This window comes from Leptonychotes weddellii, chromosome 13 (assembly GCF_054177405.1).
Source record: "Leptonychotes weddellii isolate Sample4059 chromosome 13, ASM5417740v2, whole genome shotgun sequence".
In the NCBI taxonomy this organism is placed as follows: Eukaryota; Metazoa; Chordata; class Mammalia; order Carnivora; family Phocidae; genus Leptonychotes; species Leptonychotes weddellii.
In genome coordinates, this window is record NC_138381.1 from 14957532 (window position 1) to 14972644 (window position 15113).

General features: G+C 52.2%; 1 protein-coding gene across 1 annotated transcript; it reads left to right on the forward strand.

Moving 5' to 3' along the window:
- Nucleotides 1-7739: 7739 nt before the first annotated feature.
- On the forward strand, nt 7740-11969 carry RAX (retina and anterior neural fold homeobox). Its single transcript, XM_006734844.2, has 3 exons — nt 7740-8028; nt 8336-8586; nt 11472-11969. The coding sequence occupies exons 1-3, from the start codon at nt 7740-7742 to the stop codon at nt 11967-11969; spliced, it is 1038 nt and encodes a 345-aa protein (XP_006734907.2).
- The last annotated feature ends 3144 nt before the right edge of the window (nt 11970-15113 follow it).

Below are 15113 nucleotides of genomic sequence, written 5' to 3' on the forward strand. Positions count from 1 at the left end.
GGGGGTGGCTCTGAGCATGGTGGCTGGGGCATTGCATGGGGCCTGGCTCCTCATTCGATGAACACTCACATCAAAGACCAGAGAGGAAACCCCAGACAGCACTGATGCTAACAAGACTGGAGTGGCCTGAACTGACTTTTGAAAGCGATCAAATGGTTTCTGTCGACTACATAGGAAGGACCTCAAAGCAGTTTGACATTTTCCAAACACCTGGGAAATAGCTAATACTTAGAAGGACTTCAGATGACTGATGATAAGGATGTGAAAAAATATGTACTTGTGCTAATTAATAGCTATCTGAAATTAGACAAGTTTCTTTTTTTTTTTTTAAGATTTTATTTATTTATTTGAGACAGAGAGAATGAGAGAGAGCGCGAGTACATGAGAGGGGGGAGGGTCAGAGGGAGAAGCAGGCTCCCCGCCGAGCAGGGAGCCCGATGCGGGACTCGATCCCAGGACTCCAGGATCATGACCTGAGCCGAAGGCAGTCGCTTAACCAACTGAGCCACCCAGGCGCCCCAATTAGACAAGTTTCTTAACCTTAGTTTCCTCATCTATAAAATACAGTTCCTTGCTGTTAGTCATGAAATCAACCACCACGATGTGTAGCACATGTTCTGGATGCTAGGGATCCGATAGACAAGGTCCCTATTCTCACGCAGCTTAGATTCTAATGAGGGAAGACAGGTAACAAACAATTACACAAACAATACATAAGATAGTTTTGGAGAATGGAAGGTGCTATGAGAAAAATAAAATGACAAGAAGGATTATGTGAACATGGCGGGGGGTAGCATTCCAGGCAGTGAGAGTAGTCAGTGCAAGGGTCCTGAGGCAGGAAGGGGCTTGGAGGATTTCAAGAAGAGAAAAAGACCAATATGGCTGTAGCTCCGTGAGCAAGTAGGAGCAGATAGGAGAGTGGCCAGAAGTGTTCAGTGAGGCCAGGTAAGTGGGGAGGGGTAAGTCTTGACTCACAGGGTGCTGTGAAAGTGAAATGAGAATTGACTCCTGATAACTGTCCTTTCAAAAAGAAGAGGGGAGGAGACTGCTAGAGATGGCCAAACTCTGAGTGGGGGGGTGGGTCAAGGCTGCTGCAGAATGGTCATCCTCGGATTTACCTTCTTAGCACTCTAAAGAGGATTGCTGGGCTTCAAGACCATCATCCCCTTGAGATAAATGTCTCTTGTGCTTCCCTTAGACACTCTGAATTCAATTAGTTTAATTAGAAAACAAGTAAAGAGGAATTATCTTAATATAGCTTTGCTCCTAACAACTAAAAAAAAAGAGCCCATTTCTTTGGCAGAAATCCAAGTTTCCCTCTTTTATTTATATATTCTGAGATAATGATTTAAATGCTCCATTTTATTAGCAAAAAAAGTGGACATCTCTTACCCAATAGATCATATCTTAGCTTTAATAATAATAATAATAATACTTTCTGATTTCTTCACTCTTTAATGAAGTAAGAACATTGGTATGCTAGTTAATATTTTTAGACCACTAATGGGGGGTGGAGAAAGAGAAGAGGGAGAATGCTTTGATTTTCGGGGCTTGCCTAACTGTGACTATGACTTGTTTCAAGCCACTAATGTGGCGTCTGCGAACTCAGAGCTGGGAAGGGATACTAACCCATCGGCTCTCACAAGCCCCTGCTGGCTGATTCCGGCACACGGGTTGTTTGCCCAAATGCCCTGCAAATCTATTGCCAAGGGAATTTTTCCTCTTACGTGGAGGCTACTTGGATTGGCATCAGCTGCAAAAGCAAGCTCAGGACCAAGGCCAAGGTAATTGGGTTGGTAAATGATTGGGGAGTAGTGGAAGAGTAACTTCATTGTGTTCGTTCAATAAACGTATTCCTCCAGGACTCATGCGCACACTTACTCCAAAGACAAGCATGGGACTTCCAAGCGTAGGACTCCTGAGAGCTCAGCGTGGCAGTGGTAAAGCCACAGTGGCCTGTGGAAGAGTCAGGGAGTCCGGAGACTGGCCCCTAGTCCGAGCCCTGCCACAGCCATTTTATCTCATCATGGGCAGATCACTTCCTCTCTCTGGACCCCGGTTTCCCAGATTCCCAGATCTCCGAAGGAAAGGTGGGGGCTAGCAGTGGGAGAACAGACAAGATAATCACCAAGCTTTTCCTTCTAAGTCTTAAACATGTGATCCTCTGAAATACAAGAAAACTAAATCAGAGGCTAGTTTTAAGTGATGGTGTTCCTAAAAATACCGTAATTGGGAAACAACAGGGATGCCAAAGGAGGACAGACTTCTTGCCAATTAATGGATGATCTGCGGAGAGCTGTGGTCTCTGTTCTTACACAAAAGGAAGTCTTTCAAACAGCATAATGCTACCGGGGAAACTCAACAGCTCCCAAATGCCCTTGGTTTCATCTTGTGATTAGGTAAAATGTCTGTTTCCATCTGCCCATCTGAGAGGATCTCCATTCAGCCAGAAATGCCTATATGATGCCCATCCCTTCATTGGTTGGTGTGTTTTAGCCACAATTATGTGATGGGGTAAATAATAATTCACTGCAGTATCTTTTTATCAACATTTACCCCACCTCAGTCTGAAAATACTAGAAGATATTTAGATTGCCATAGTGAGTGGTAAACTGATGTATAGGAAGTGTTTTATCTCTTGTGCCAATCTGATGAAAGTGGCCAACAATATTCATTATTGGTTGTCTACTTGTAAAAATGGGTTTTCTAATAAGCATTTCTGAGAACATTTTCCTGATTTTCCTTCTGCTGTGCTTCAACTAGGAAAATATTTTATTGGTTAGGAAGATTTGGTAGTGAGAGACAAACAAGCACTGTGTGTTTTATCTCTGAACTCACTGTGTCCGAATTAAAGACAGTTTAGTGATTTTTTTTTTTTTTACAACGGTCAGCATCTTGTATATCGTGCCCATGACGTGACATGCAATGTACAGTATAGTATAGGGGAGAATTCATAGCATCAAAGGAAGACAGAATAAATGACACAGGGCTGATGCTTAAAAATATACTGGGTGGTTCAGTCAGTTAAGCCTCGGACTCTTGATTTCCATAGTATTCCTATATCCTTTGACTCCCAAATGTTCTTATTTCATCTGCTAGTTCTCTTAGAGTCACGGGAAGATTCACAGTGCTTATCATGTAAACACGCCGTATTGGGGGGCAGTGCACATAGTGGTTAGATGGACACATTACTGAAAAACACCTAGGTCCAGATTCCACCCCAAACCCTGAAACCTTGGCACGTGATTCAATCTGTGTTTCAGATGCCTCGTCTATAAGAGGAGATAATATTGACTATCTCACAGGGTTACTGTGAGGACTAATTAGGTAATCCACGTAAATTCACTCTCAGAAGAGTGCCCACTGGCATAGCATTAGTATTCGATAAATTTATTTATATATTTCCCTGAAAGAACATGTATGAGCTAATAGGAGGAGTGTGAGACAAGAGGAGTTATTCCAGGATTAAAATACATCTACTGAAGGAAGAATCTACATGCAGATGATAGAGTTGGTTTTACACACGTGAAGTGATATCATATAAGCCCTTAAATAAACCTTTTTCGCCAAAACCTCAAACACCGCTTCAAGGTGAAATTACTAGACGCCACAGTCAGACGCCATTAGCTCACTTTGTGAACGTGTCACCTGCTCACCCGGCGCACAGGGAAATCACCGTACAATGGGCCATTTCCCGCAAGAGGGTTCTGGGGGAAGCAGTCCACCTAGAATGCTTCCAGAAATGGGACCTCCCGCATCCATCCAAGACAAAAGAGCCACTTTACACTACAACTTCCCATAATTGCTGGTTACATTTAGATTTCATTTTCTTCATGCTAGCCTGTCCTTATTCCCTTTCTCCTCAAAATCTCCCCCTCTCACCCCACCCCACTTCAATTATTGTTCCATATTGTCCTTCCCACGTCACACGGAACCTCCCACTCTAAAGACCTTCCCAAGCCCCGACCACCCCCACTCTCCTCACTACTGGAAAGGTTTCTCTGAGCCATGCCAAGTTTAAAGGGGCTTTAGCTATGTCTAGGTTCAGCCCGCATGTGGGGGCTGGCAGGACGGATTTTTCTTTGATCCACCTAATGAATTAATGAATTAAATAGAGGTGGAGTTCAGAAGGCAGGCTCCTTACTTTTGCTGAAGTTCGGCTGATTATGAGCCGGTGTAACTGCTGGAAAAATGCAGCGAGCTCCATGCTAGAATTAGGGACATGGCCGAGTCCATTCATCTTCCCTAATCGAGTTCTTGGGAAATACACATGTAGATTAGCCCCTAACAATGACCCCCGGCTGATTGCTTGGAGTACCCTCCACCGCGCCCACAATGCCATTGACTAGCTCTTTATGTCGCGCACAAAGAAAGCCCCAACCTCCCCTTGTCCTGCTTTGCCCTGTTTCCCCCGAAGTCCCTCGCCAGTGGCTGTTGAAGCCTTTTCTGCTTTTCTCTCAAGACTCTGAAATAAACAGTAAATAAAAGCTAACCTCACCTGGACCTATTAGGGAGAGCTGGGCAATCCCAGAGGGAATTAACTTTGGAAAACAAGGCTCTAAGCCCCTTAGCGTGTGGGCAGAAGCTTAAGAAAACACTGCCAATCTTTGTTGAGCAGTGATTATAGAGATCAATTTAATATTGGGGAAGTTTACATAAAAAGCATTCTTGGTCATAGGGAAAACAACAAACACCAGTCAGCCACTCGGGCAGCCACCAGGTCTATGTAACTGGCATTTGGGACATTGTGGGGGTGCCACCAGACCCTTTGCAGGGACAGTTGCCTTCGACAGCCTAGAAAGCCCGAGGGCCCCAGGGACAGGCTTTGCCTGGACTGAGATGGGAACCTCCCAAGGATTTGTTCACTAGTCTGGGACACCAGCGCCCCAAAGGCCTCTGTCTACGGGCTCTGGCTTCACTTCTCCGGGAAGCTAAGCTGCCATTACTTCAGCCTCTTAGATTCAGTGGCCAGTCTCAGGGAAGGATTAAGGATGGACTGCAGGCTAAGATGGGCTTTTATTCTTTTCAAAAACATCCCACTCTACAACCTTTATTACAAATGAGCCATAGGCAGAAAACGCTGGACAAGGAGTCCCGTGGTCTGAGTTCTAGTCCTGACCTCTCCCCTTAACAGCCTCAGTGTCCTCTTCTATAAAATGGGGACAAAGGCATTTGTCCTGCTCACCTCACAGGATTGTGAGCATCCTCTGATGGGAAAAATGTGAAAGGATTCTGAAAGCTATAAGGTGCATATTGATTATCATTAACGTAGCTTTTTCTTAAAATAAAACGTCACTTCTGGGGCGCCTGGGTGGCTCAGTCGGTTAAGCATTTGACTCTTGATTTCGGCTCAGGTCATGATCTCAGGGTCCTGGGATGGAGCCTGCAACCAGCTCCTTGCTCAGCAAGGAGTCTGCTTGAGATTCTCTCTCTCTCCCTGACCCTCCTCCACTCTCTCTCTCTCAAATAAAAATAAATAAATCTTTAAAATAAAACATAATTTTTACTTGAACCTGTAGCTCAATATCTACTGCAAACTCACCTGCCTGCTATTTTAATTTACCTTTTTATAGGTCTACTAAAAAATAGAGTGATTTGTGTAATGACCACTTGCATATGCCCATCATAGAGAATTAATCATTTCATGATCCTTAATGTGGTCACATGTCCTTTTGAGTGCCCTTCTAACACCAATTTAAAGGATTGGGGGGTGCCTGGCTGGCTCAGTCAGAAAAGCATGCAGCTCTTGATCTCATGAGGTCCTGAATTCTAGCCCCACGTTAGGTATAGAGATTACTTAAATAAATAAACTTTAAAAAAAAAAAAATAGAAGTGAGGGTTGGAAGATAATGTGCTTTTCTCTTGTTTCTTCTGTTGTCTTGTCTCCCAGGCTGGCTGTTAAACTTCTCAAGGCAAGCACCCAGCCTTTCTTTTCTTCTGTGGTGCTGGCATGGCCCACCTGAGTGTGGGACCCTCAGAAGGGAGGCAGTAAACCCTTGTCTGAATGCAAACAGAGAGAAACTAATGGTGGGGGTGGGGGAGACGTCCCTGTGTGGGGATCAGAGCTCCTGCTGCAGAGGACATTTTAAGAATCTCTATTTTGTATCTGTATGAGATCATGAGGTGTTAACTAAACTTATCTTGGTAATCATTTCACTATACAGGTAAACCAAATCATTACACTGTACACCTTCAACTCACACAGCGCTGTATGTCAATTATATCGCAATAAAAGTGGGGAAAAGGAAAGGAATCTCTAGGTCCTCAGACCTTTAGGAAAGCATTTTGGTTCACGTTTCCCGCTAATAGTTTAGAGAAGAGGGACGGGGGCGGGGGGGGTGTGTGGCCTCGGGTCGGGCATCAAAGTTGAGAAGTGTCAGCCTTCACAGCGCGGACCACAGCACCCGCACACGTGAAAAAACACTTGTCGGCAGTAACCATCATTCCACCTGGCCTGCGACTCTCATTCTGGGCCAAGGAAGCCTCGTGGGGCTCCCAAAGTGCAAAGAAATGCAAGCAGATTACGCCTATAACCCCCCAGAGAAGTGCGAGGCCTTCACCCCAGACGAAGGTCCTTGCCCCGTCAGCCTGAGGCTGGGACATCTCCTGGGTCTGGAGACTGTTGGCGGGGAGAGGGGTCCCGCGGGACAGTCTACGAGAGTGAAGGCGGGTTCCCCCTACCCCACCCGCGCCGGGCCTGAGCCCGGCAGCAGGTCCGTCTCGGGGCCTCCCAGCCTCCTGCTGGGCGGTCGGGCACTCGAGGTCACCGGGCGCGCAGGGACAGATGGCCCCACCGCCTCCTGGGGCTGGCGCTGGGGTGAGCGAGCCTACGGGCGCGCGAGTCCGAGGGGACAGGAAGGAGCGGTTAAACATATATAGACAAATAAAATAAACCCGAAGGCTTCGGACTACGGAGCCGAAAGGGGAGTGCCCTTGGGGGTAAAAAGAGGGAGAGAGAAGGCAAATTTCAAAACTGGGAAGAAGCGTGCGTGGCCCGACGTCCTACGCCGTAGAGCAGGGCAGCCGCCCGTCCGCTCTGTCTTTCCAAAGGTCGCCCCGGGCGCTCAGCCCGGCCGAGGAAGTGAGCCCGAGGGCGGAGGCGACTCTGGGGTCGCGGGAGTGATCGGGGGGGCGGGGTGGGGGGGAAGCCCAAGAAGGGAGGCAAACCCACGGGGTACTGGGGGAAGGTGAGACCAGGGGCGTCGGCCCCATTGAGGCCAGACGGGGGAAGCGGGTCCCAGAGCGGGGTCCCCAGGTCTGTCAAACATCCCACCGCCGGTTCCCCCCGAGACGTGTTTAGAGCGTTTGGAGCGGATCGAGAGGTGGAAGGTGGAAAGTTCGCAGTGCCGGCCCCGCCCGGAGTGGCAGCACTGGGACCCTGAGGGAAAGACCCGCCCCGCTGCCGAGGGAGGGGCCGAGGGAAGAGGCTGGGTCCGGGGCAGGAGGGGAGGAGCCGGGGCGAACGGGCTCGCAGCCTTTAGCCCCCGGAGCCCCAGCTACCCCGAGTCCGAACTTCAGACTTCGGCAGAGACCCAGGCCGCCGTGGGCCGAGCGCTCGCCCACCTCCGGCGCGCGCAGCCCGGGCCCGCGTCACCCGCCAAGCTTGACCTTGGGTCCGGACGCCGCGGGTGGGACGGCGGTACCCGGGAAGCGCCGACTTCGAGCCTCTTCTCTCGGTCTCCAAGGCAGGCGGCGCTGCGAGAGCGCGGGCCGCGCCCTCCGGCCTCCTGGCGCTCCCCATGCACCTGCCCGGCTGCGCCCCCGCCATGGCCGACGGCAGCTTCTCGCTTGCCGGCCACCTGCTCCGCAGCCCGGGAGGAAGCACCTCGCGGCTGCACAGCATCGAGGCTATCCTGGGATTTACCAAGGACGACGCGATCCTCGGTTCCTTCTCCGCGGAGCCGGGCGCCCGGGGCGCGAAGGAGCGGGATAGGAGGCCGGGAGCGCGGGCCGCCTGCCCCAAGGCGCCCGGGGGAGGCGGCGAGCCCTCCCCGCAGCCTGCCCCGGCGCCTGCTCCGGAGTACGAAGGTGAGTGTGCACCCCTGGCTGCTGCGGGGCCCTGAGGGGGTGCCCAAACTTAGGAGCTCCGCAAGACGAATAAGCCCCTGCCTTAACCTTTATTAAGGCATTTGGGCGCGGAGTCGGGCTGTGTAGAGCAGGAGGCTCCAATTTGCGTTCCGAGAAATCTTAGGGGCCCCTCACAGCCTTTCCCCGACCTCCTGGTCCCGCGCCCGGGAGGAGCCCGCGTCCCGCTGCCGGCGCCCAAGGGTAGGCGGAGTGGGCCCAGAGATAACTCCCGGAGTGTCTCTGACCGTCTGGGGCCTCTTCGTCCCAGCCCCTCGACCCTATTGCCCCAAGGAGCCTGGGGAGGCACGGCCGAGCCCAGGGCTGCCGGTCGGTCCCGCCACCGGGGACGCGAAGCTGTCGGAGGAGGAGCCCAAGAAGAAGCACCGGCGGAACCGCACGACCTTCACCACATACCAGCTGCACGAGCTGGAACGCGCGTTCGAGAAGTCGCACTACCCCGACGTGTACAGCCGCGAGGAGCTGGCCGGCAAAGTCAACCTACCCGAAGTCCGGGTCCAGGTAAAGCGCCCAGATCGGTCCCCGGGGAGGGCCCCAGGCCCAAGCTGCAGCGAGTGCTCACCGAACCCCCGGGCGTCCACGCATGTATTGTGGCGCTCTTCCCATTGGTCCTCCTCGACGGAGCTCGCCCAGAGCCTCAGAGGCGCGTCACCGACCTTGTGGGTGACCCACCACCGCCCCTGGGACAGTCTGTTCCAGTTTGTAGTAGCATCTCCCTTTGGGGGGTCTCCCTCTTTGAACCTAAAGAGAGCACTAAGACAGGGCTGGCAAGACGAAGAGCGACAGCTCGTTAGACGCAGCCAGGACTGGGGCGGGAGGCGGTGAGTAGGGAGGAGATGTAGGCAGCCTCCCGCACTGGGGCCCCAAATGCCACCCTGGTCGCTGGCGCTCACCCTGTCGAGAAACCCAAACCCAGCCTTCTTGCAAGGGTCCTGGCGCCTGCAGTTGAAACTTTTGGTGGATTTGTTTAAGAAACGGACTTTTGCTTCTTTGGTGCACATCCAACCAAACTTCCCGCTGCTGCCGGGAGGCCTTTTCTTTTCTCTCTCTTTCTTTTTCTTTTCTTTCTTTCTTTTTTTTTTTTTTTTGTAAAAGGGTTTTTGCTTTAATTAAAGCTGAATTATCTTTAATCCCTGATCATTAAAATATTTGAAAGCCTTAAATATTTGCTAGTCATCTGTGAAAAATCTGGGAGGATTTCCAAATTAGGAGAGTTTACAGAGGCCTGAAAGGGAGTCATTGGGAACAAATTTCACTACCTCTGAAAGGCAGTGGAACTAAGGTGGGATTTTTGTGTGTGTCTAATGAATTAGATTTCCAGGAAGTGAAGATATTCAGATGTTAGGGGGCTTTTAGCCTTACCTTAAAGGTAAAAGGGGACAAGCTTTTGCCTTTTGTCTCTTCTGCTTATTATATTAGGAGTTTAAAGTAATGAGTAAATGCCGTGGTTTTAAAAAAAATAGTTCCCTAATGTAATTTAGGATTAACTTGCAAGAACAGTTCAATTTCTCTTAATTTGGGGCGGTGGAACTGCGATGGATGTGGTTGAAGGTGTGGACATTTTAGTACCTGCTTTTCAGGGAGAGAGGCTGCCGTAGGGGGAAGAAAGGAACACAAGTGAAAGACGAAGGAAGAGGAGAGACGAAGCCTCCCAGTGCCCCCACAGACCACAGACACAGCCAGCGCAGGGCTGCCTTCCCACTTGATGCCACCTCTGTCCTACCTTCCTTCCTCCCTCTTTATTTGTTCAGGGATTTTGGCTCCTCCTCTAAGTTGTCAGCTTCTTGAGAACAGTGTCTGCGACTTCTCTGTGACCACAGGGCCAGCACAGTGCCCTGCATATGGCGGGTTCTTAACCCATGGCTCTGATGTAATCAGACAGAGGGGGAGGGCTCCCGTGGGCCTCCAGCTGCGTGGAGGGCAGCAGTACAGCCCTCTAAGAGTAGACTATCCCAGTCTTCAGCTCTCTGACTTTGAATACTGGGTGGAAGGCAGTAGCCGATATTTGGGGGGGCCAGAGTGGGACATGCATGGAATTGGAGGAAGGGGTGGGATGGGAGCCCTCCCCAAGCTGATGTTTCTCTTTTCTCTATTATCGGCAAATATCTAATGTTTCTGGGGGAAATTAGGGCCCCAGCTATGGAGATGAATCTTTTGTGGAAGGGGACAAGGGTACCTAACTTTTCTGTTCTTTTTCTTCCTCCCCCTCCCCCCAAATCCTAGCATTACATACATTACCCTTCTAAGGTCTCAGCTATTCCCCTATTTCCTTCCATTAAAGGAAGCCACCGCTTTGGCCAAAGTTCTTTCAGATTCTCTACCAAACTAGACCAGTTCTCTCTGTTCTGTTTCCAGGGGTAGGAACTTGGTAGTGAAACCCTAATTACACCCTTTCTTGGGCTTTTACCAAATCAGTAATGGACGTTTTATCATTAAGAAACCAGACTTCATTCTTGGTGCAGACTTTCTATATGTAAAGGGGGGAAAAAAGAAAGAAAGAAAAATTGAATTCATTGAACTTATCTTAATGTCAAAATTGACTCCAAAAAATTCAAGGTAAATATAATAAACAAATGACTGTAATCATTGAAAGCCATTTATAAGAAATATCAGAAATACTAAAGGGATATCAGTTAAAGAAGAATGAAGATCTTATTAAAGCAGCAACTCAAATAAGCTTGGGATAAAATAAAACCACTTTTTTCTACTAGTTATCATAACCAGTAATTCCTGGAAATAGCTGTATTTTAACATCCAGTGCTGCCACTTAGGGTACTTGGAGTATTTGTTTATATATATGTTTAACCAACTGAGCCACCCAGGCGCCCCTGTTTATAAATATGTTTATAATAGAGACAAAAGGTAGGCAAAGCACAGAAACTGGGGGCGCCTGCCTTCCGCTCAGGTCATGATCCCGGGGTCCTGGGATGGAGCCCCGCGTTGGGCTCCCTGCTCAGCCGGGAGCCTGCTTCTGCCCGCCGCTCCCCCTGCTTGTGCTCTCTCTCTCCCAAATAAATGAATAAAATATTTTTTTTAATTAAAAAAAAAAGAGAGAGTCTGAGCCCAAACAACAGTCAGTGAGAGCAGGACCATAGAGAGAGGAAGCAACTGCTAAACCGAGGTGCCAGGAGGAGCTGACAACCAGCAGGTCCCCGAAATTTGGTGACATCTGCTTTCCAAAAACGAGAGGAGGGAAGAGGCAAAAAGGAGAAAACGGGGTGGAAAAGAAAGGAGAAAGTAGGGGTGGGGAGGTGGTGCGAAACAGTGCAGCCGCAGTTTTCTTTGGGGGTGAGAGAGTCGTCCCGGCCGGGCTGCCCCGGGAGCAGGGCGGGGGCGCGGCCCGAGCCTCCGCCGCAGCCCGACGGCCGCTGTGCTGCCCTCCGCAGGTGTGGTTCCAGAACCGACGGGCCAAGTGGCGGCGGCAGGAGAAGCTCGAAGTGTCGTCCATGAAGCTGCAAGACTCGCCCCTCCTCTCCTTCAGCCGCTCCCCGCCCGCCGCGGCTCTGGCGCCCCTCGGGGCGGGCCCGGGCGGCGGCGGCGGGCCGGCGGGGGGCGCCCTGCCGCTCGAGCCGTGGCTGGGGTCGCCGCTGCCGGGCGGGGGCGCCACGGCGCTGCAGAGCCTGCCGGGCTTCGGGCCGCCGCCGCAGAGCCTGCCCGCCAGCTACACGCCGCCGCCGCCGCCGCCGCCCTTCCTGAACTCTCCGCCGCTGGGCCCGGGTCTGCAGCCCCTCGGGCCGCCGCCGTCTGCCTACCCCTGCGCGCCGGGCTTCGGGGACAAGTTCCCCCTGGACGAGGCGGACCCGCGCAACAGCAGCATCGCGGCTCTGCGCCTGAAGGCCAAGGAGCACATCCAGGCCATCGGGAAGCCGTGGCAGGCCCTCTAGGGGCACCCGCGACCAGATCGGGCCGGACGACAGTCCTGGGAGCCGACCCGGACCCGCAGGCGCGCGCCCCTTCCCCCCGGGTTCCCCACACGGCCACCCTCCCGAGCCGCCTGATGCTGCAGCCAGGCTTGGGTCTCGAACGCGCGTCTGCTCCTGGCTCGGCCGGGAGGACTGACCTTCCGGCCCGCCGAGGCCCTTTGGCCTCTGGCCGCCCCTCCACCCCCACGGACCCCCGGCCCTGCTGCTGGAGGCGGAGAGGCGGCCCGGCCCCCCGGAGTTCAGGGGACCCAAAGCGCCTGACCTCGGCTGTTCCCCGGGCGGCGTGGCCACCCCGGAAAACGACAACTGGGAAGAAGGGGAGGCCGAGAAATAGAGTTTGAGGGACTGTTTGTATGAGTAGTTTGAAATATTGGGGAGGAGAATTAAAGATTGCCTTGTTTTGGTTTGACTCCGGTTAAGGGCTCCCAGGACTGCGGTGGCGGGGAGGAAGGCGGATGGGGGTACGGGAGGGGCTGCGGTGACGGTTGGGGTGGGTCAGGGAAAGCAGAGGACCGCGCAGGACCTGGGGCTCCCTCCTGCGTACCCTCCTGGGGGCGCTTTGCTGCTGCGGAGACTCCGAGCTCCCCCCAACCCCCCCACCCCCGAGCGCTCCTCTCCTGACGCTTGCGGGAGCCGCGAGTGTGTGGGGTTCGGGGTGTTTGGAGCCCAAGGCTCAGCTGCCTGCGCGTTCCCAGGCCCTCTATACCCCAATAGCCAAGCTGCGGCTGCTACTTCGAAGGATTGACCCCAATAGGAAACGTCTACACGACCTTCCCCAGGGGGAGAGCTGAATGTCCGGAACCCCTGAGGGCCCCGCCTCCCTGCTTGCAGCCCGTCGCTGCCCAAGGGCCCTCTTGGATCACTGTCCGGGTCACGGGCTCGGTGCCAGCCGCTGCTACCCAGGACTGATGACATTAGTCCTCCGAAGACTCGGGCAGAACAATTTTTCCTCTTCTGATCCCCACGCCTCTCTCTCGCTTCCCCAACTCGCTCCTCAACCCCCAACCCCGCGGTTCTGTTCAGTGCCCGTCAGGTTAGCTGCCGTGCTCTAGGACAGTGTTCTGGAGCGCTCTGCGCCGCGACCCCGGAGCGCACATCCTTGCGGGCGCGTCGTGGACAGTATCCGCTGTTCTCTGGGGCGGGAGGGAATCCAGAGGTCTCCGCCGGCTTCCGAAGCTCCCGCGGCACTTGGGGAGTCACCCGAGAAGGAGAGCCCAGAACTCCCAGCCTGAGCAGCCGCGGTATCCGCAGTGGATCCTGGAAGCCGGGCAGACTGGGGAATAACCCGCTTTCCCACCGCGCAGGTCCTCTGGCCTCGTTGCTTTGAGTGCACTGGAAAAGATGCGGCCGGAGCGTTAGCATCATCCACCCACTACTGTTTTGTCGTTCGTTAGCACGTTAGTGAGCCACCCCAGCCCCCTTCCCTTGTCTAAATGAACCCTATGTCCCTGGGAGGTGGAAAAGATGCAGTAAGATCAACTGTAAGGGCTTTGTGTGAACTACCAAGCACCAAGCAAGGCAATACATACTGTGATCCTGCTTCTCTGAGCCCACGCTATCCCAGTCCTACTCTTGGGCTCCTGAAACCGACCTGGGCAAAGGACGACTGTCCTGAGGCTGGGGGTAGAGGAAGTCTCATCACAGGACTCAGGCCTTGCCATGAGGGTCCTGAGAGGCCATAGCATAATCAGGGGTGTGTACCCCTAGACCCTCATGTGGTGCCTTGCATATAGCAGGCTGGTCAGTAAGGATTTATTGGATCTGTTATTTCCCTCAAGAGGTAGGAAGTAATACCTGTACTTTCTCTCACAAGGATGTTCGTTGAGAAATGGATGGATTGGCCAAGTGATCCCAGCCATTGGCATGGAAAAAAAAATAGGTAAACAGGATGAATGTGTAAGTAAATTTCTTTCAGTTTGGACTATCCTCTTTCATCCATCCTTTCATCCTTTAATGCCCTCCTTTTCCTAGGAATGGTTTATTCAGAGAACTCCCAAGTTCACTGGTGAGTACCTGCTCAGCCTTCCCTCTCCTTCCTGCAGTCCTGGGCACCTCTGACCTTGCCCATCCTACCACCAGCATCTTCTTTGCTTCCTTTAGATCATTTCCATGACTATTCATTTTGCCTCCTTGCACCACTTTTCTTCCTATGCTTTGTCACTTGCAGCTTTTCATCACTTCTTTCTCCTCTTTTACTACTTCGTCTGAGAATGAACATTCTGAACCGTCTCTTTAGACACCAGCAGAGTGAGTCATACCTGGATTTCAGGGACAAAGCCTTGGAAAATGATCAAAACACTAACAGCTAATGATCACTGAGAGCTTATTATGTGCCAGCACTCTTACAAGCAGCTTACATCTACTGATTCATTTAAGCCTCACAAGGACCATGCCAGGAAGACACAGTTAGCCTCATTTTATAAATGAGGAAACTGAGGCACAGGGAAGTTGCCTCAAATAACACCTCTTACAAGCATTGGAGCTGGAGTAACCAGAAGCTCTGGTCAGTTCACAAGCATACTGCTGTGTTCCAGAAGCACTTGCTGAGTAAGTGCTCCTATTTCAACTCCCGGGAACACAACTCACTAGGCCACATGGGAGTTAAGATCCTGAGGGGTGGGTGCTAGCTTCCAACAGCCCCAGAGCCCCTCTCCCCCCACTCCTAGGGGCTGCCTAACAGAGCAGCTCTAAGAGCTCCAGGAGTAGAGGTGCAGGAGAGGCCGGAAGCCAGGACTTAACTCAGGCTGGAGGTTAGAATGACTTGCGCTAAAGAGCCTTAAAGCGCCAGACGACCCTGAAACACCTGCGGATGCTGCTCAAGCTCATGGCTGCGAAAAGCCCTTTGCAGAGGCGCCGGCTTCGGAAACTAGATTGTGCTGGCTATGATTTGGGGTGTCTTTCAGGGACTCGGGGTGGGGGGAGGTCTCCCCAGTAAGCCTGCATCACTTGAAAAATGGTTCTTGAGTCTTCCATAATGAGACTGCGGGTTTGGCTCAGGCGACGCTTACAGCGTCCACTGAAGGGGAGCAAGAACCTGTTGGGAGTGGTTCCACAGGGTTTGGGGAAGAAAGACACTGTTGTCCAAGCACAGCGACTTAGGTCCCC

Excerpts from the sequence above, each read along its gene's own strand:
- RAX (XM_006734844.2), top strand. The coding sequence starts at position 7,740 with ATGCACCTGCCCGGCTGCGCCCCCGCCATGGCCGACGGCAGCTTCTCG. Across the intron at positions 8,029-8,335 it reads GCCTGCTCCGGAGTACGAAG|CCCCTCGACCCTATTGCCCC; the intron begins GTGAGTGTGCAC and ends TCTTCGTCCCAG. Across the intron at positions 8,587-11,471 it reads TACCCGAAGTCCGGGTCCAG|GTGTGGTTCCAGAACCGACG; the intron begins GTAAAGCGCCCA and ends TGCCCTCCGCAG.